The sequence below is a fragment of the Rhea americana genome, unplaced genomic scaffold (genome assembly GCF_003343005.1).
Source record: "Rhea americana isolate MKP2758 unplaced genomic scaffold, rheAme1 scaffold_45, whole genome shotgun sequence".
NCBI lineage: Eukaryota > Metazoa > Chordata > Aves > Rheiformes > Rheidae > Rhea > Rhea americana.
Genome location: NW_028186590.1, coordinates 4,314,199 through 4,333,853, shown reverse-complemented (window position 1 = coordinate 4,333,853; position 19,655 = coordinate 4,314,199). Strand labels below are relative to the sequence as shown.

General features: G+C 37.8%; 1 protein-coding gene across 1 annotated transcript in view; it reads left to right on the top strand.

The window, feature by feature from the left end:
* The window catches only part of IMPG1 (interphotoreceptor matrix proteoglycan 1), a 55,705-nt gene that overhangs the window by 8,383 nt on the left and 27,667 nt on the right, over nt 1-19,655 (top strand). The window contains exons 2-7 of the mRNA XM_085316065.1: nt 5,135-5,368; nt 10,138-10,304; nt 10,516-10,544; nt 12,873-12,940; nt 13,935-14,026; nt 15,614-15,760. Of these exons, the coding sequence (XP_085172191.1) occupies nt 5,135-5,368; nt 10,138-10,304; nt 10,516-10,544; nt 12,873-12,940; nt 13,935-14,026; nt 15,614-15,760 (737 nt within the window). The remainder of the gene's footprint in view (nt 1-5,134; nt 5,369-10,137; nt 10,305-10,515; nt 10,545-12,872; nt 12,941-13,934; nt 14,027-15,613; nt 15,761-19,655) is intronic.

Here is a 19,655-nt window from a genome sequence, read left to right as displayed (position 1 = left end):
TTAGAGTTGTCAGCTCTCGTTTGTGAAAATAAGCTTGGAGACGTTACCTAAATACAGTCAGAGCTGTAGTACCTGACAAAGCACTGACTGCAAGCAGCCCCAACTGCAGCAAGAGGTATAAAACGCACTGCACATCTCAGCTGGGTGCCAACACTGCAACCTCTGCTCTGGAAAAAAAAATGTAAAAAGCACATTAGCAGTCTTGTTGGAATTTAGTAAGAGCAGTACAGTATGACAGGTAACATCCACCAATCACAGTGTGCAAACCTTGACTGCCAGATTAAGTGTGGGAAGGGGAGGGGTCCTGTTATTGCTGCTTTTCTACAAGGGCAAGSGCCTCTGCATTGATTTCTGCAGAGGAAGATGGAGGCTCTTGCTTGCTTCTCCAGCAGAATAAGTCTTGCTCCTAGTATTCATTTACAGGATCTGGCTGCATTTGATTGATAAAGCCAATGTCTTATTTTAATCTGCCCCTGCTCATCTGAGCCCCCTTTAGCTGGTCAGATCCTTCCCATGCAACCAAGATAGAGACTGTATTGTATTAAAAAAGTATAGAAAGAAATATAAGGAAATATACATCAAGGACACCTTACCTGTCACTGGCAAGTGCCATGAGAATTTAGGGTCCTCACTATTCCAGTGTAAGGAAGAAAGACTGATTCCAAGAGAAGGGTCCAAGATCTTACCTTTATTTTTACTTTCCATACTCCATCTGGTATTTCCACTATCTAGACCTTCCAGAGATCTCAAGATCTACTTTCCATCATTACTCACCCTTGGRTTTTTTTTTACCACCATGGCTATTGGCCCTGCTGTACGTTTAATTGCATCACAAACACATTTACYGAGTCTTCGCTGGAATCACCCTCTTTGCTAAGTTTTCTTCTTGATCTATTTCAGCAGATCTCCTTAAGTAAAACTTTTTTTTTTTAAATTAGCAATTGTTTTTTTATGAAGGCCATGTCTCATTTGCCAATCCAGCGTTCCTATCTAGCCTAGAAGAGCATCCACTCATTTTTCAGATTAATTTGCTTTTCCGTACATGTCAAACCTTGTGATGATTTTAAGCAATTCTTTTCATTTTCTCCTGAATTATTCAGACTTCAACAGTTCTGTCCTGATGTTGCCCTGAATTTTTCTGCTGAAATCTTTAGTTACCATATTTTAAAGTCTTCTCTTTGTGCATAATCACAGCTTAATTTTCTAAAGCCTAGTCAAACTAGATGTTCAGTTCTGAATTAATGCCATAGTCAAATATTCTTTCAGAGAGACAGCTTACATTGCTGGGAAAAAAAATAAAATAAAYAAACTGRTATTATTAATAACTAGAAGGAATAAAGCTGTATGGGAAAGCATCCACTACAGCCAAAACAGKTATGAATGCAATCTTTTTGCTCCAGTGTTTATAAAAATGAATAAAAGAAAATTCCACTGACCTATTATATGAACACCTTTCATCTCTTTTTTTCCCAGAATCCAGTTAAATAAATATGTACTCTTCCCTTTTCAGCATGCAGATTATTAAAAAAAACATGCTTGCACCTTTGAAATCGGTCTATTTCTCCTGCCTTGCTTATTTAGTAAGGCTATAAATTTGATAGTGCAGTTCTCAAGAGAGATAGGGAGGAGATCTGGTCTAATTCAGAGGATTTCAGATTTTTAATTTGAGTGAGCCTCATGCTAATAAAGATCATTCTGGGTGCCAGTTCTTCTTTACTAATCAAAGAGCATTCCTGTGGTAACTGTGGCAATTGGTTATGGGGAAAAGAAACAGCAAAAGCATTTTATGTMTTTTTAATTATCTTTTAATACTGCTTATCTGCCTGAAAACAAAAATGAAGAACCAGTGCTATGGGCTTGAGAGACCTGCGCTGTCATCAATGCGCTTTTGATTAGGCCCAATATAACTAAGAGTTTTTCCTCATATTTTGAAAACTTTTGTTGTGTTTTTCTGAGCTCAGGACGAGAAGTCAGGAACTCCAGATTTTGATAATGACTTCCACTAACTCTGTAGATCACTTTGGTAAAACTACCTCAAATTTGCCACTTGGAAAACAGGGGCAACAATACAGATTCTTCATATGAGAATAAAGAATGTGAGCTACAGCTTTGTGTAAAAGTTAAAATATAGTAAATAGTTACCAGATTTCAGTATTAGCTGCTCATCTATCCTAAAACCATCAGAGAAGACTAAAAATTGTAGAAATGCCTTTTGAAGGTAAAACTGGGACAGTCACCCTTATGAATTAGACCAACAATACTAAATAAAAACTAAATAAATAAATAGACTGAACAAGATTAAATAAAAAATGTCAAATTGTGCAGTATGAACACTAAATATATTAACTATGCAAGTKTGGTGAAGAAAAGAGAATGAGAATGCAAAACATTGCAAAAACAGCTGAGTATTACTGAGATTCTTTCTAAGTGATCAGACAACGCACCCTGTAAAATTTGTACCACTCCAATTTACTCAATTACAACGCGGTACAAGAGGAAAAAAAGGCTTAGCTAATATATGTGGATATAATTTGATAATAGCTCAGATCGTCTTAGATTTTCTTTTTAATCCAGGACACTGAAAGAAAAGCATCTAAGAAGCTGCAGTTTTTGACAGTCCATATTTTAGTAAAGTACATGGTTGAATYATCTGATGGTCTAAGGTGAAAATTTCTCATTTCAGAACTCCCATAGACACAGGGGGAAGGCACAGATCTGCAGAATCATGAAAAAATGTTTGTACCAGAAAACATTCTTTCATTCACATTTGATTAATACTAGTAAATGTGTTGCAAAATCATGTGAGCTGATSCTTTCTACAAATTCAAATTTTCCTGGAGTAAAAAAAAAAAAGTGGTTTCAAAAACAGATGATAATATAATTTACTCTAGCAAAGTAAGTTAWCTAACCGCAAGATACACATGGAGTAAAATCTATTACTGTAAGCATGCCCAGGCAACAGTTCCTTCCYACAAAAGATGGAAATCAGAGGAAAAGAGAGAAAAAAAAAAGTTTATATCTACTCTTAACAGGCAAGCAGAGCAGGGATAACTTGAAGCAGATAATGTACGGACACTTTCTCACACTGAGAAGAGCAACTACTGATCCTAACACAGCAAATTTACAAGTCATTACAACAATCATTTGAGACGAATCTTCTTTGCCAGTCTTRCGAATAACGTAAATCTAAATTCAAGTTAATGACTTAGAGGCAAATCCTGAGGAGGAAGCAAATCCTTTAGGAAAGGCTTTGCTCCATACAAAAGTCAGCAAAGAGCTTAGTGCAAAAACCCTCTGCTGCAGTTGGACAGGTTGCCTGGGCAGCAGCAGTTAATATAGACAGTAAATGGTAGTAGATTGACAACCAGCTTCTTCCTCCCCACATAGAGTTTTGGTATTTTCTTCTGGGGGATTTCAGAGGCCTGTTTTGAGATTTCAAATGCACTGGATTTTTTCTCAGTGGTAAATACAGCACTGCTCTCCCCACKTATCACTGAAATCATTCGGTGTCTCAAATGATACAATATCTGGCGCCTTGTGGTTTCTAACGACCTGGAGAGATGTTTTCACAGGGCAAGTTCCTTTTCTGAAGTTTTACCATTATATTTCAAGATCTGACATTACGGTGGAAAAATATTTACTTCCCTATTTTGTGACAAACACCATATGCATCATCATTTTCATTTACCTTGCAACTACTAGACAGTCCATTTACCRGGTCCACAGGTTGCTGCAGACCTCTAGCATGATTTACAAAGCAGTAACAGTCAGTTGTTTTGCCTTCATTTTATAAATTCCTATTTTCCATACAAAACTTTTTCTTTAAATGTTTAATTAACACAGTTCCAAATTGTCAAAATGATGTATTTTTACCTTTATTTTCTCTTGATTTGTCTAAGGAAATAATAATTGGTAGTTTTTTTACATATTGCCTGCCATTTCTTCCCTTTCTTGAGCAAAMCAATCTTTTTAAATTTTTTCATTATTACCCTCTCTAAACTTGATTCTTTGGAACCATACTTTTTCCTTTTAATTCTCCTTTTAGAAATTTTTAAACCATTCTTAAAACAAYATTTTTTCCACAAAATTCATCATTTTTGAGGTTACACCTATGCTGTCTTTCTCACATTATCTACATTAGAAAGTTTTTCAAGTACTTCCAAATTTTACCCCTTTCTTCCAGAGCAGTTCTTCCAACAAACCATTTGTTATATGAAAATGCAGCAAAAGACCCTAACTTTAGCACCATTATTACAATGGATGCAAAAATTTGGAAGATAATCTAATATATACYAATTTCTTCATTCAAATGATCCTGCAAAATGCCATATTTCAGCTCAGGTAAATGTATACCTTACTTTTACCTTATACATTACATTGTATTATGTGTGTCTATATATATAATGTACATATATTATGTACATATATTATTACATAATATATATACATTATTTGTATTGTTACCATTTTTACAGGAAATTAAACTACTTTGTCATATATTACTGCATCACAAATGGAAGGAGGACCAAACAAGTCCTGAATTTTTGTATGCTTTTTATGATAGGTGGTTTATGTTCTTGAGGCTATTTTGACACCCTAGAAGCATTTCCATTTTTTATAATTGAATAACTGCCTACACAAATCTCAGTCTAGATCCTCAACTCCCACTCACTGATTTCACACKTTTCTACTATTTGCTTGCTTTGCAAGGAATAGTTAAAGATCCGTTAAGATACCAAGAACCAGAGTGTTCATGACACTCTCATTCAGTGGTGAAGAAACAAACAGCGAGAAAGAGAAGACCTATGTTCCAGTTGCTCTAATTAATACTTCAGCCTAGGTGAGGGATGCGTAGAGGAGTGCACTGCAGAGTAAAAGAGGACACCAGGAAACAGCTCTTTCTTTCCCCAAAGATGGTCAAAATCCTGTTCAGCTTTTGCAAGAGCTTCGGTGGACCCAAAGTCCAGTCTTGAAAAGTGAGTTTCAGCTCTCCAGGGTGATCACAGAATGGTTCTCTTCAGCGCATTAATTCACTCAGAAATTTGACTCAGGTTCTTGTCCACGACCTTGCRGTGCATGTCTACTGCCTATACCATGTATGTTCATGTACATGCTTGTGTTTTGTCTTTTTCAGAAATCCCTAATAAAATAAATCGTGGTGAAGTCAAACATCTTGCAGATATCTCAGGGTCAGATAAAACAGAAAGAACAACAAAGAGGTCCAGAGTGTCAACCATAAGGCGGATATTTGACATGGCAAAGCATCGAACAAAGAGGTCACCTTTCTTCCCAGCTGGTGTGAAAGTTTGCCCACAAGAATCAGTGAAGCAGATTTTAGCCAGCCACCAAGCTTACTATAGATTACGAGGTAAGATGATGATTGATTCATGTGCTTCCTTCCTGAAGGTCTTTCCTTTCATTGAGGAAAAAACAAGAATTTTTCAGAAGATTGTTTTTTTAACTCTGGGCAGTGTACATGGTATTTGCTCTATTCCTTGCTTTTATATATCTGATTAAATGTTACATGCACATCAGTGTGCTTCGAGACACAGGTGATTATCAGAACAGAAAAAAATCACGCACTTAGAAGGCTAATGAGTTCGATGAAATAATGTTTGTTCTACTATGGCATAATGTGAAGACCAAATTTTGTTTGCACTACTGTGTAAAGCTATACACAGTATATACCACCTTTCTCAAAAGTGTAGCATATACCATGTTTGCTACTCGCAGTTAATCCAACCAGCTTAAGTCAGGTAATGAAACTGTTCATCTGTCATTGTTTAATTACTTTGGTGTATCTGCAATTGTGTTTAGTCTGTGTTTAGCGGCAGTGTTGGTACTCTTCAAACATTGAGATAATTGTAGGAGCTCCTGAAAAGAGCTGTAGGGAGCCCATAGAGATGCCTCTGCAGTTTTAGACCTTGAAAGAGCACAGTGCAAATAGCCTTCTATTTTTGGTATTTCCTATCTCCATTTTCACTCTCTCTTCCAACCTTTCATGCTGCAGCAGTTCCAGTTTGTATTAAAAAATTGCATATTTGGGGGCTGCAGCTAAGGAGTCCAACGTTAACTCTAAAACCTACTCAGACTTTCTGGGATGCAAGTAGTCTACACCTACTCTATAATTAAATAATGTAGTTTATCTATTTGTTCCTCTGTGTTAGTCTCCAACAACTCACACACATGCATGTTATTTTGCTGCTTCTGAGTTCCCTTTCATGGAACCAACTAGTTCCCTTCAAAATGAAGCCAGAGTGTAAAGCTGGAAAAATTCTGCTGTGGCAGCCTCTTCCTACAGGCAGCATTGCGGACTGTATTGGCAGACTACACCAATGTCTGTAGACATTTCTCTGGATCCAAATATATTCAGACCCCAGTTAGGGACTAAGTTCCAACTCAGTCRGACATTAGACAGAATTCAGACATCTATGTCAAAGAAGCTAGTTGAAAAAGCCTTTCCTAAACATTAACTAGACTCCTAAAACAAGCTCTCCTAGGGTGGTATCATTTAACTTGAAATCAAAGCACTGTAACTATGACATTTTCATTTAAAGCTCATGCTGATGCTACTACTATCTTTTTTGGAGAGCAACACATCAGTTCAAAGTGGGAGAATGTGATCTTTAAGCCACCTACTGTAARCAGGTTTAGCCTTACAGACCCTCTTTCCTAGTAGTGTCCTACACGCACAGACTTTTCTGCATAGGTGTCATCCAATTCTCCAGCTGAAGCTCAGCTACTTCCCAAAGAGGAAGCAAGAGAACAGAATACTGCAGCTGAATAATTCAGATATTCATCTAGAAACAGATGTTTCTGATTCCTTGAATAGATGCACATTTCCCATTACAATATCCTTGATAAAAATCTCAAAAAATCTTTCTTTCAAGCAAAGATGAGAAATGAACATTGATGTCCTCCCAGCTGAGCACACTAAACTACTTSACAAATGGAAACARAACAAAATAAAACAAAACAAAATGGAAGTGAAAATTAGGYGACACAAGCATTTATCCTTGAAGCTGGGCCTAGTAATCACAAAACAAACCTTCATGAGAAGGACATCTGACAATAGCTACACTGGACGGAATCTTGCAACCGACACTAGATACACTGGATACCCTGTCTGCAGCACAATCTTATCCTCTTCCTTTTCTTTTGTAGACACAACTTCAGATCCATTCTCTCTTCCTTATCTAAAGGCTAGGAGACCACTTCTCCTCCTCCAAGTCCCATGAGCAATTAGAACTGTAAYGGATCACTTTTGTTCTCTGTAGAATTTTATTGTTTCCTAATGGAAGCTACACAAAAATTCTGATATTCTACCACCATTAATTTACCTTAAAATGCTTTCAGGAATGAATATACAACACAATGTAGCTGAGATATGAGCCCAGCCAGTTAGCATTGGATGACTGAGCCTACTGTGACCCTACACCAACTCTGAAATAATAAATACAYCATAGCGTAAATCACTGTAAAGGTGCTCTCTCAAGTGGGGCAACCTGAGAACATGTATGGGGTCAGCAACAACACCTCCTTAGCTGGCTATGTGTCATATTTATCCAAAACATTATCATCATTGGATTGCTTTTCATCAGACATATCTTTGCTCAGCAGGCACTGCTCAGAAAAACAAGATACTAAGAGAGCAATAAATGAGAGAAAGGTGACAGAAAGTAGCCCTAACTGCTAGGTCGTTATGATCAAATTCTCTCAAAAGATAGTCTAGTCCTTTTTAATAATAAGACCACCTATGCTCTACGAGCAGCTCCTCTACTGGGAGGGCAAGTGGTTCTCGAGTTATTAYTGAGGTGCTCTGACGCAGTTATGTAAGTGTATCCCTACAGCAAGCTTGGAAAACACTCATTCCAAACACTGATTGCATTAATTTCAAACAGGGACATTTTAGATAAATATTTGTAAATAATTACACCCCCCTTAGTCAGAGCAGGTATCCAGTACTGAAAAAATGTCCTAACTCACAGTAAATAACTATGCAAAGTGAAGTGCTAAAGGCAATCGCATTTAAATTGCCAGAAAATCTTTTGCTAAAATTATTTTTCTATGTTTGAAAAATCTCCTTCTCTAAAAGCATTTTAATTTGAAAGAACATTTTGAAATTTTTTCTTTCATTTTTAGTGTGTGTGCATTCCTTTTAACAAAGCCAAAATTCCAGCTAGCTTTGTTGACACTAAAAACACCGGAGGAATCAACAAGTAATGACAGAAGCAGTCGTCAATTAATGAGGAAGTAGAGACTTCAGCAAGGAAAAACAACATTGCCAAGCTGCTGAGTTCATAAATCCAAGAACTAGCTTGTATTAAAAGCATCATTAGAGCTGATACGGAAACCTTTAATATTTAATCATCACAGCCAGCATTAGCAAAGACAAATCTTTTCATGCCAGGCTTGAAGACTGTGTTGTAGCTGCAGATAAACTGAACTGATTCTGTTCAAAACAGATGGGTTCTAACAGGCACAGAGCCATGTTTGTTATCCTACAACAGCCAAATTTACAGGTCCTGCAGCGGACAACCCGCTTAAGTGTGCGTTTCTGCACCTGAGCAGGAAAGCCCACAGAGAACTGCACTTCCTGGCCGGAGTCTGCGCACTCGGTGATTGCAGGCAGAAACCACGTACAGCCAGGATTCATTCTACACTTACTTCAAGGCTGTGCAAAGTAAACTAGGTGAAACCCAATCGKTTCAGGTGCACGGAAGGGCTGGTATCTGGATAGGCATCCAAAGACTTATCAGTAAAATTAATCAGATAGGCGATAGCTGGCTGGAGATCCCTAGATCAGTTTTTCATCCAGAATCTTTTAGAATTAGAAATGGTTTCAATTTACCTAAATAGAGGAGACTTCAGCAAGGTATTTGTAAAAGTGCAGTTGGAAGTGAAGCTCCACATGCCCTGGTCCACATCTCCCTCTGTGACTTGCAAAACCTCCCTTTGCAGAGATACCTAGAAGCTGTGTTCTCAGGACAATTAAAGGAAAAAAAGTCTTGTAAAGTATGTCCGAGCAGCCGTTTTATAACCTAGCTGCTGCTGCTTTCTCTCTTCTTTGCAGCATGACTCTTTGCAAATTCTCTCTGAAATGCCCAACACACTTCTGTTTGCTCCAAAATAGATTAAAAAACTGAARGCCAGGACCAAATATGCACGTTTGGAACATACTACAGCTTCCCAGCTTCCTTGCATAAGGAGTGAGGCAGTGGGATACGTACGAGTACAAGGAACCATTATTAGATTTTTTATGCATGTTTTACATCATCTCACATAATTAACAGCTGGAGCCAGTTTGCATCCGCTAAATGAAAATTCCTTCTAGCTTCTCCAAATCTCTCCCACTGTTTCACTCTCTATGTACTCATTTTCTTAAATGATTCAGAATGCTGCTGTTCTCTCCATAGCTACCGTACCCGTTAATCTTGMCTGATGTAGCTTGGCATTCAACACGGTGATTCACCGCTGTGGAGGAGATATTTAATATTGAATAAATGCATGTGTACACTGGTAGGGGAGAAAGGAAACTGTGTTCTTTCTAAAGGAATTTTACCTGTATTCAAATACACTTAAAATTCAGAATATTAGCAAAGCACTTTGGCCTGCCACATTTAAAAAGAAATGTTTTCCATTAAAAGTATTTTATGACACGAGTGGGAAATATCAAAATCTTAAGCATATTCTGTTTAGTTTGTTCTATGCCTAGTTAATCATTTCTAATGTATAAAACCTTAACATACAGGTAAAATTAAGATTATTTGAGTATTAAAATGGCTAGGTAATTTTCTTTACCTCCCTGTTTTTGCTCTCACTACAAGAACATTCAGCGTATGCGTCTTTGAGATGAAGGAAGTATGATTTGTGTTTGGTCCTTATTAATAATGATGATGATGGGCCAAATTAATCTCTCTTTGAAGAAGAGGAAAGTTATAAAGCCTTAACTCAGAGAAGACTAAGCCTTCAACATAAAGGCAAATGACCATGAACAAAAAAATACCTAAAAGACTTAAAGAAGTTGGATTTGTTTACTAGCCAGAATAAAACGTGCAATGCCCAAATCATTTTAAAACAGCTTAAAAGTTTTACTTTTTGGTACGAAGTGTCCATCCCTAGCCCTCTTCTTYTTAGTCTGCCAGGAAGCTGTTTGGGAAGCCTTTCGTATTTTTCTGGATCGGATTCCTGATACTTCCGAATATCAGAACTGGGTTACTGCCTGCCAGAGGGAAACCTTCTGCATATTCGACATTGGCAAAAACTTCAGCAATTCCCAAGAGCATCTGGAAATAATCCAACGGGTAAGAATTACTGACATTTGTTTAGAAACTGGGGAATATTTCCAAGCCCCTCCCTACCYGTGTATATAAAGGCAAAGTATTGCTCAGGAGGAGAAGGGGGCATGTGTTAGAAGGAAAACAAAAAATACTATAAACAAAGGGCTAACAGGCTTCTGTTATACTGTTGGATACACCCACTAGTAAAATGTTGTTTTTCTTAATCTTTTTGCAGCGAGTAAAACATAGAACCTTCCAGGAAAGGTAAGTAAAGCAAAACTAGAAATCTTGCTGATGGATGCTACCGCCTTTTCTCTTTTCTTTGAAAAAATTACGTGTAGATGTGTGTGGATGTGAATATGTGCACAGATAGCACTGTGGCGTATTTGGTGTGTGCCGTGAGAGATGCATATACTGTACGTATTGTAGCACGAAGTAACTGAATCACAAGTAAYGAAAGTTGCCCGAACATTTGAATTACCTGTCTGCTTTGAGACAGAATGTCCTCTTAGGCTAACCCAAGCATGAATCTCCAGCAGAGTCACCACCTCTAGGTTAGCCAGGAGACTGGTTTGGATGCTGAGTGCGACTAAARCTTAGCCACAGACCATAATTCTCCTCGAACGGAAAGTGAGAGCGGTGAAGAAAAGGTCTATTTTGGAGGTTGCATTGAGCAATAACATGACATCTCTGTCTTCACTGCAGCTTTCACGGGTATTTTTACAGGTCACACTAGTGTTAATTAACGTGCTGCTTTATTCTGTAAATACTCCCTTTGARGAAAAAAACTATGCTTCTCCCAATCCTCAAAAGTCTGAGAATGGGAGGATTAAAGTTAAGAGRCTGAATTCTGTCTCTGCATGTAAATATCACAGTATAGCCAGACCCTGTTTCTCAGATTAATGTATTATTTTTCCTTCAAATTTTCCTAGATTTTCAGATGTAGCAAACAATTCCTTCCATTCTTATGTCCTACTGTCCCAGGATCGCAGAGGTCTTATGTACCTTTATTGATTACAATATCAGAGTTTTGAGGGTTCTTCTTTCTAAGAAATGTATTATTAATAATGTAGAGCCTAATTAAATTCCTCTTGAAGACCAAAGGGAGGTCTTTTCACTCCGTCTAGTGCAAACAGCCGCAGCGAGGCAATAAGTGAAGTGACTGATTTCAGAGTTTTTATGCTCTTTGTGAACAGTGCAGTTTTCCCTACACACCATTCAGAGGATAAAGTAAATTATATTCATGTTTTAACCGGAAATGTAGGCAGCCATGATTATGCATTGTTGGACTTCATCATTACTGCTGTGTAGTTTGGGGAGAACAGGTTTTCCTRTATCTTCTGTAGCTGTCACGTAAAGAGTTCAGTCTCACAATTAGAGATGTCACACAATTACTCGACATTATGGAAACATTACAAATGGTAATTTAGTTCTAACTGTGCGGGATATCTAGAGTAGGAGGTAAAAGAAGTYAGGCATTGCCCRTATTCTTTAGATACGTTACTAAAAAGCCAGGTTAGTTCYGCAGCCCAACCCTCCTTTGCTGTGYACATTGTATGAGCTTCGTGGTGACAAACGAGAACACCACACCATGTATTTGCAGTGCCCTGAATTCTTTTACTTCGGTCAGTCTTCACAAACATCCCCCAGTCTTATGCATTGCCTTAATAATAGCTATTTCTATAGAAATTTTAAGAAATTCTATCCTCATCACCTCACGATGGTGCTTTTTTTTTATGTTATAATTTCTTTTTCTGCTTAGMATCAAAATCATCTGAAATTTTTCACCTCAACTTTCATGAAAGGAAAAAATCGCAAAATGTAACTTATAAAATTCTTACCTAAGAACCTGAACGTTTCCATAAGCTACAAACGAATAAAAGTTAGGTTTTAGAGCAGAAGATATTCTATAGTCTTATGGAAATCTTTAATCCATTTATTATAAAATGTGTGTTCATAAATACACCTCCTCTGCTTATCAGGCAAGTTAACACTCTCACTTCCAAAATTTTTTCATCAGCACATATCTATAATTCTTACAACCAAAATAATAAATAATAATAATAACAATACAGAAACTAATGCTGCGACACAAGGAAGACAATCTATGTATCATGCACACCATATTCTTGAGTTCTCAAGTACCTGCCATAAGGCCCGTAGTAGGCTTTACTCCGTGAATATTACAGCCAGATCCAAACCCAAACATTCCTCRAATTCATGATGAGCTTGACCCAGAAATCTAATTTGAAACTATCATTAGTTGGAAGTGGCCCAGCAATACTCTGATGCAGACTGACCACYGAACCGTCATTCCTCCCGCTCTCTCCTCACACCACACCATGAAATGCCCTGGAAGAATCCAGAGGCTCCAAAATTAAAAGACCAGAAGCCCAAAGCCCCTGCTGAACTATCCCGATAGCTGGAGGYACAGCAGGGGAGAGAATACTTGAGTTAGATTTCATTAGAAGTAATTTTCACTTAAAAATACACTTAACATAGGAGTGATTTCTACATTTTGTTACATCTTTGCCATTGCCAGTAAAGCATTGGTGTTGRTCATTAAATCACGTATTTCTATTTGATTGATAGGAAAGATGAAATATCCACAGAGAAAACAGGTGGCAAAAAGCTGGAAGACATTCCTTCCATTTCTACAGGTAAAATCGAAACTGCTTGCTCTGAGTCTGCCCATTAAATAGACTTGCTGAAGCCGTTGACTTGTAGATCTTAGAAAGCTGTAATTTAATAAATGTGATAGAAGCACGACAAGTTCAGTGAAGCACAATAAAAATSCTTTGACAAGAAGACATACAAAAAGTACTTTTTGACTTCCCTGTAGTATGTCTGCTACACAAATGTAGCATTTCAGGTYTGTTTCACAGTTTTTAGCTGCATCTTGTGAACTATGTTTTCTGTGTTTCAGGTGCAGTCAGTACAGCTAATTTTGCTTCAGTTATGAAATAACATGTAGAGCGTCAACTACTGCATTTTGTTAGCCAAMTAAGCAAACAGGTGAAAATAAAGAATGACCTATGGCCAGAAAGTCACACTGACACCAAGACATTAAGACCAGTAGATTATTCAGTGCAGATATATCAATATTGTTGTATAGCATAGTTCTTTAAAATAATGCCRGAAAATTAGGCACTGGTAAGCATCTGTAAATGTGGCCGTCTTGGTTCAGTGAGGAAACACCCTGCGTACCTGTTTGTGAGGGCTGTATATGGCAGAACCTTACCGACAGTGACTTCCCCCTCCAGGGGGGAAACTCAGTCTTCATCAAAGCCTCTTATTACTTTAAACTGAAGCCTTAAAGAAGAGGGTTCGTCATAGAGGCAAATATCTCAGCTGCCAAAGCCAAATAGCACAGTCAGTTATATATGCTGCAGGGTTACAGGAAATGCTTGTTTATAATATTTAACTCACATAATTTCATTCACACAGATTGCTTTCAGTCACACACACGCAACTCCACTGATGTTTTGACCACGAAAAAAAGGCCATCTGTTACATAGAAAGGAGCAGCTTTGCTCTTGCCATAAGTCACAACCACCTTTTAATGGCAGCTGAGCAATAGAAAAGGGAGACGATTTTTGTCTGCCTCTGATGCACATCTCCGTTCTTGCTTGATTTTATTCTAAACTCTCCCAGGTTCCCCCAGCAYGTCGCTCTCTCCATACGCACCGGTGCCTACTGGAACACTGCTCAACGAAATCGTCAATGACACAAAGACTCCTGTGAAGGTAAGGACAGCCTATATCCCCATCCCACTTTTTCAGTCACCTCTGGGTTTTGAACTCAGCTAGCACAATAGCAGGGTGGCAGAAGCCTTATAAGCTCTGCAGCTCACAGCTCTGATGGCTGCAAAAAGTATTCTATCCTGGTTTTTATTTCATTAACATTTTATCTCTTATCCCCTGTYTCATAATAGGACTCATTTCTTGTTCTGCTTTTTCTTGGAAGCTAGCATAGCTTAGATGTTAGGAAAGAGACAGATCTCTCCAGCAGCACCGTGCCAACCCATCCTGTGATGGATTCAAAGTTGATGAAACTGCTGCTCTGTTGAGCCAATTGCTTCTTCAACATTGACTTGCTCTCGTTGGTGGATTTCTTTTGTTTGGTAAAAAGCCTGGCTGAGAGTAGAATTACCCTCAAGTAAATAAAAATGTCTGAAAAAAGTATTCAAAGAACACAGAATATTTAAGTATTACTAGTAAGTATAAATATTCAATATTTATGCAATAAATGCTGTAAAGAAAACCTTGYTCTAGGTCCTTTGTGTTTTTAACAGGCAAAGTAATAGAACCCCGAAAAGTCTTATTCAGAAAAAAATGAAAGATTTTATTCTGCAATAAAATAGGTTGGCAACTGAATGAAGGCATGATATGTCATGTCTAGTCACAGTAGTAACTAGAGTTATAAAYAAGGACTAAGAGACTGGCAAAAGGCAGGAGTTTCCTATATGGCCTATCTGTATCGCCTTTTCAGGCACTTGCATTCCAAGACTTAAAATCTGAAGCTCAGTTTTGCTTCCGAATAAGGAGCAAGAGAGTTCTCCCAATCTTAAAATTATCAAAAGTATATTATATCTGAGATRAGTTAGAAAAAATTTGTGAATGCCCCCAAAGCAGCTTTCCTTCTTGTGAGCAGCACATAGTAGCCTGGAAATGGCATCTCTTCTGGAGATTAACATTATTAAAGGAAGAAATTAGAAAATGTAGGCCAAAATTGCATATAGTGTTAGGAAGCAGCAAACAAAAAAGCGGTACTTTTAATAACAGTAAATTCAACTGCACAGGGAAGGTATAACACAAGTAGCATCAATTCTACTTTTTTACMAGAAAAAAGGAAAACAAAACAAAACTGCAGATGTCTAAACGTGAAACAGCATCAGACAATCTGGCAATCTCCTCTGATCGACTAAAGGTGTTCTGAGCAAAGGATGCCAACCAGCTTTCAGCATTTACTTGTCCCTCTCCTTGGTGCCACAAACCTTCCTGCAAAGCAGCAGTTAAAGCAATATCACTTTAATCATGGTGGAAACAAGAAAACTTTCTGCAACRCTCACTCTGTAACAAATGGCTTGATTCTCTTCACCACCCTCATTTATGTGTATCAAAGGCAACTCTCAAGTCACTTGTTTATAAAGGCAGAAGAATTAAGCCAACAGATGTGGTTAGGAGTCCTCACCCTTTGCAGGATGGAGCTCAGAAAGTCGTTCTGGGGAAGGGCTTAAGAAGGAGCCCTTCTACCTGTTAAATACTGAAGTGTGGAGGAAAAATCACTTAGTATTGTTTCTCCTTTTTTCTTTCTTTTCTCTTTTTTTCCAGGAGCTGGGAACAAATACAGTTCCAGAACTGCCTGTGGAGCAAATGGTAGAATTCAGCGTCACTCTCACCGATCAGGAGTACACGGCCGAGCTTAGTGATCCCAACTCCCCACAGTACCGGCAACTTGCTGCCAAATTTCAGCTACAGGTAAGGAGGCTGACTAAATGCTTTGCACACCTTGTCAGGTTCATAATAAGAAACTGCCGAAATATGCTCACAACAGTGAAATGAAGGCACTTGAGCAACTGTCCCTATCTAGGTATCACACTGCAGCATATTGGCCCATTAAAATGCCAGTTTGCTGAGTTTTAGGAATTTGGTCACTGAGGGACAGTCACAGAAGTTAGTAGCCTCTGTAACACTGCCAGCTCTCTGCACGAATTCAATGTGTCATTAGAATTTCAGGCAAGTACAATACGAGTAGCACAAGAATGATTACAAACAGGATGAAGTAGAAAGTATAAACCACTGCACTACCTAAGGAAAGACGCAGGGCAAAGGGGCACTGGTCAAATGATGTACCTTCATAAACTCCCAGTGGGACCTGTCTTTAAATGTCCATAAATCATCGTTGTTCTACAGGAGTAACCTAACTACAATGTGCACTAAAGCCTTGTACTTTTTGTTCAAGAGCACAAAGCTGGGGTAGTCTTTCATACTTCATGTTTGCATAGCACYTGCCATCACTAGGACCTCCACCATGAAACAGAACTGGAATCTAGATAACTGTCCTCTTTTAAAACAGATAATTTGTACTGTCTCCAGTTTTCCTTCAGGTATAGCTGTCTTTTCCACCCGGTTAGGACATCTATTCAGCTACCAAGCTAACAAGCCAACATCTTTTCCAACAGTAAAGCCTCAGATCGCTGGTGAACAGAGGATTACCCCCCCTGCAGCTTTAGAAACATCATTTGGGCCTAACCAGGAATTAATGGACTGCTTTGATGTAATTTAATTTCCACAATGAACCTAATGAGAAATGTAATATGAATGAAAGAAATTAGCTATTGTTATCTGAACTATTCTTCAAAGGCAGAAGCCAACCGATCTGAAAACAGAAAAATTTCCAAGTCATTTTGTTTTGCATAACTATAGTTTCTTCAAGACGCATAACATCTGTGGTGTTTTTATATAATTAATAACATTAACTGAATATTCAATTATCCATTTAATAGATAGCAGCTAATAAGATAAGGTTCGCAAAAGGTTTGCTCAGTAAAGTTAACTAAACCTCCTCACCAGTTTCTCAGGTCCTCCTTAGGGCAAGCTGTTTTACTGTCCTGGTTTCATCTATGCATACAGAAATGGTGATGGAAGTGTTTGCAGAGCTGATGAAAAGTGGGTTCTCTGGAGATTCCCAGGATTATCGCACACAAAACACAGAGCTGCCTGCAGGCTTTGTTTGCTACACATATAATTTTATAACTATAATTTAGGGTTTAGCAAGCTGACTTTTGAGTTATTCCACTACTTTTGCTTTAACAAGTTCCTATGGCATATAAGAAGGGGGAAAAAATGAAAGTTTCTTGATTGTTAAACTATTTTCCATTTTGATGAAATTTTATCCCTCCTCTTTAAAGTGTCCAAAGCTGTTCTTGACATGCACTTTTGAATAGAAAATGAATTGTAAGCCAAGACCAAGAAATACAGCTAGTGTGTTTTCCTCCAAAGTATGCTGAAGGGGGGGGAAGGTGAGGAGGAGACTAGAGTCAGAAGGTAAAACCCATCCAACTGTATGAACTCCTGCATAAACTCCAAAAAAAGCCCTTATGAGGGTTGGGACTGTGGTGTCTCAAGCCCCTATCAGTTTCTAATTCATTCTAGGACATGGTAAAAGAGAGGAGTTACAGTAGGCATTTGCAATGCAAATATTCTGAAGGACACTTATGTTACAGAATTTATTTAAAATTACATGAAAAAGGAATACACATTCAGTTGCTTGTGTTACTCAGTAAATTGAGATTCATTTGGCAAAGGTAGGAAATATTAAGCTGCATATGTGCATACTGTTAAAGGAAGAGACAGAGCCCACAGCAACAGTCAGCTGGCAGAATATATTTAAAAACAGATTCAGTGTCATGACCATCAACATCTGGTACCATTTTAGGTGCCTTAGGTTATCCAACTATCTGCATAGGGCTTTCAAATATGACAGCAGCAGCTGAGCAGAAAATCTTGGGGAATCTAAAATGACCCTGCAGGCCTATGTTTAAGAAAGTGAATTTTATCCTACAGACACAGATTTTACCGATATGTAGGCCCTTAACCTTTGTTATCTTCAGTATAATTGCCCTGAATACTGTTAAAAATCTTCCTGCAGTCTAATTATTAATTCTGCCTCCTTTTTACTAACTCAAACCAAGCTCAAAAGTGAAGCAGTCACCTCAGCTGCTTTCCTACCTTCCTCTTGTGAGAGATGGTCAAAGTGAGTATAGCTGATAGGTCATTTTCTGCCCGAGGCATAACCTTCTCTACTGCTTGCTATGAAGAAAAAGACACCTAGGCAGATACGTGTGGCTGATATCTGGAGCTGTGATAATATACTGATCCTGTGCTACTTCGCTTAGCTAATGCTAGAGACACAAAGAAAGTTATGGAAGTTACCTAGCAATCTTCTGACACCTAGCAGAGAACATCTGTGCTCATAGGGATATGCAACACCCAAACCCTAAGATGCCATTTTAATGCAGAATAAATCTGAAACTCTCTCAGCCGTTGGTGGAACCTCGAAAAGAAYAGGCATTAAGCAACAGCCAACCAAACATAGCACCTTGGCTCTTCCAAAGACCCAAGAAAGGAGGAACAGAAAAAGTAAAAAAATCTCTGCACACTAGAGGGCTTTATAGATGCTCCTTTCTCCCCCTTCCTKGGAGTTATCGGCCATTTCCAATGCTTTTGAAACAGCCGAGCTGGCTCTGACTGCCTACCAGTTCGGACAAATGCTCACTCATGAACGAATTTTAAATTTATGCTGAGTTTTTATGGAATCATACAAGTAAGAAAGAGGAAAGATCTCCACATTTGTTCACACTTCTTAAGCGATATACAGAACAGATAGATTTTTTTTTTTTAAAAAAAAAAAAAAAAAAAAAAGGCAAGCTCAAAAGGCTTTTTCATTTCTTTTCATGTGCTGACTTCCCTCTACTCCACAGCCTTTACCAGCAGATGAAAGGCCTAGGGGATGTGTTACCTGGTGCTGAGCAGGACCAGGAAGTTAATCAGAAAGAAACTGTGCATTTTTAAAAAAATACTTTTCCTCTGATATTCTAGAAGTACGTAAAAGATTTCATTTGACTTGGCTGTACAGATGTTACTACAGTTCGAAGAAATCAATTAGTGTCTATCAGTCTACTGGATCTCAACACATTGTTAGTGCTGCARGTGCTAATAAAAGTGCTTACCCTCTGAAGTCTGAAAAATGCATATGAAATTCACATTTTCTGTTCATTATTTGTGCTTCACACTTGGCTTTTCTATTTAAAAAGTTCTACCTGTGCAATTACTTGCATTAGAATTAAAAATATATGAAATGACTGTACAAGACAGTTAAAATGTTTAATTCATAAATAACTTCACAAGTAATCTAAATCCATCAGTATTTGGTTAATATTTTTAAATTATTAATAATTTACATTTCATGTAAATTACAGGTTAATTAATGAACCAAAACTTSAGAAAATGAGAAAAACATTTGATTCAATAAATACAATGACTTGTTTTATTATAAACTAGATTATCACTAATTTACATAGTTACAATACCCAAAAAGCTATGGTTTTTATTTCATTTTTCCTGTTAACAGGCAATACAGACAGTGTACACAAAACTAAATAGTGTATTTAAGTTTAGCAGTGATGATACCACAAAAAGGGCAATTGACACATTTTCTTAAGGGTTTTGCTGAAATACGAGAAATGTGGTCTGAGTAACTTTTGTTACTCAAACTTTGCAAGCTTTTGTGTCTTGGCAGCAGATAATTGCATTTAAATAAATCATTTAGCAGTTTAGCAGCAGAACTTACATTGAATTAATGAGCTTTTTT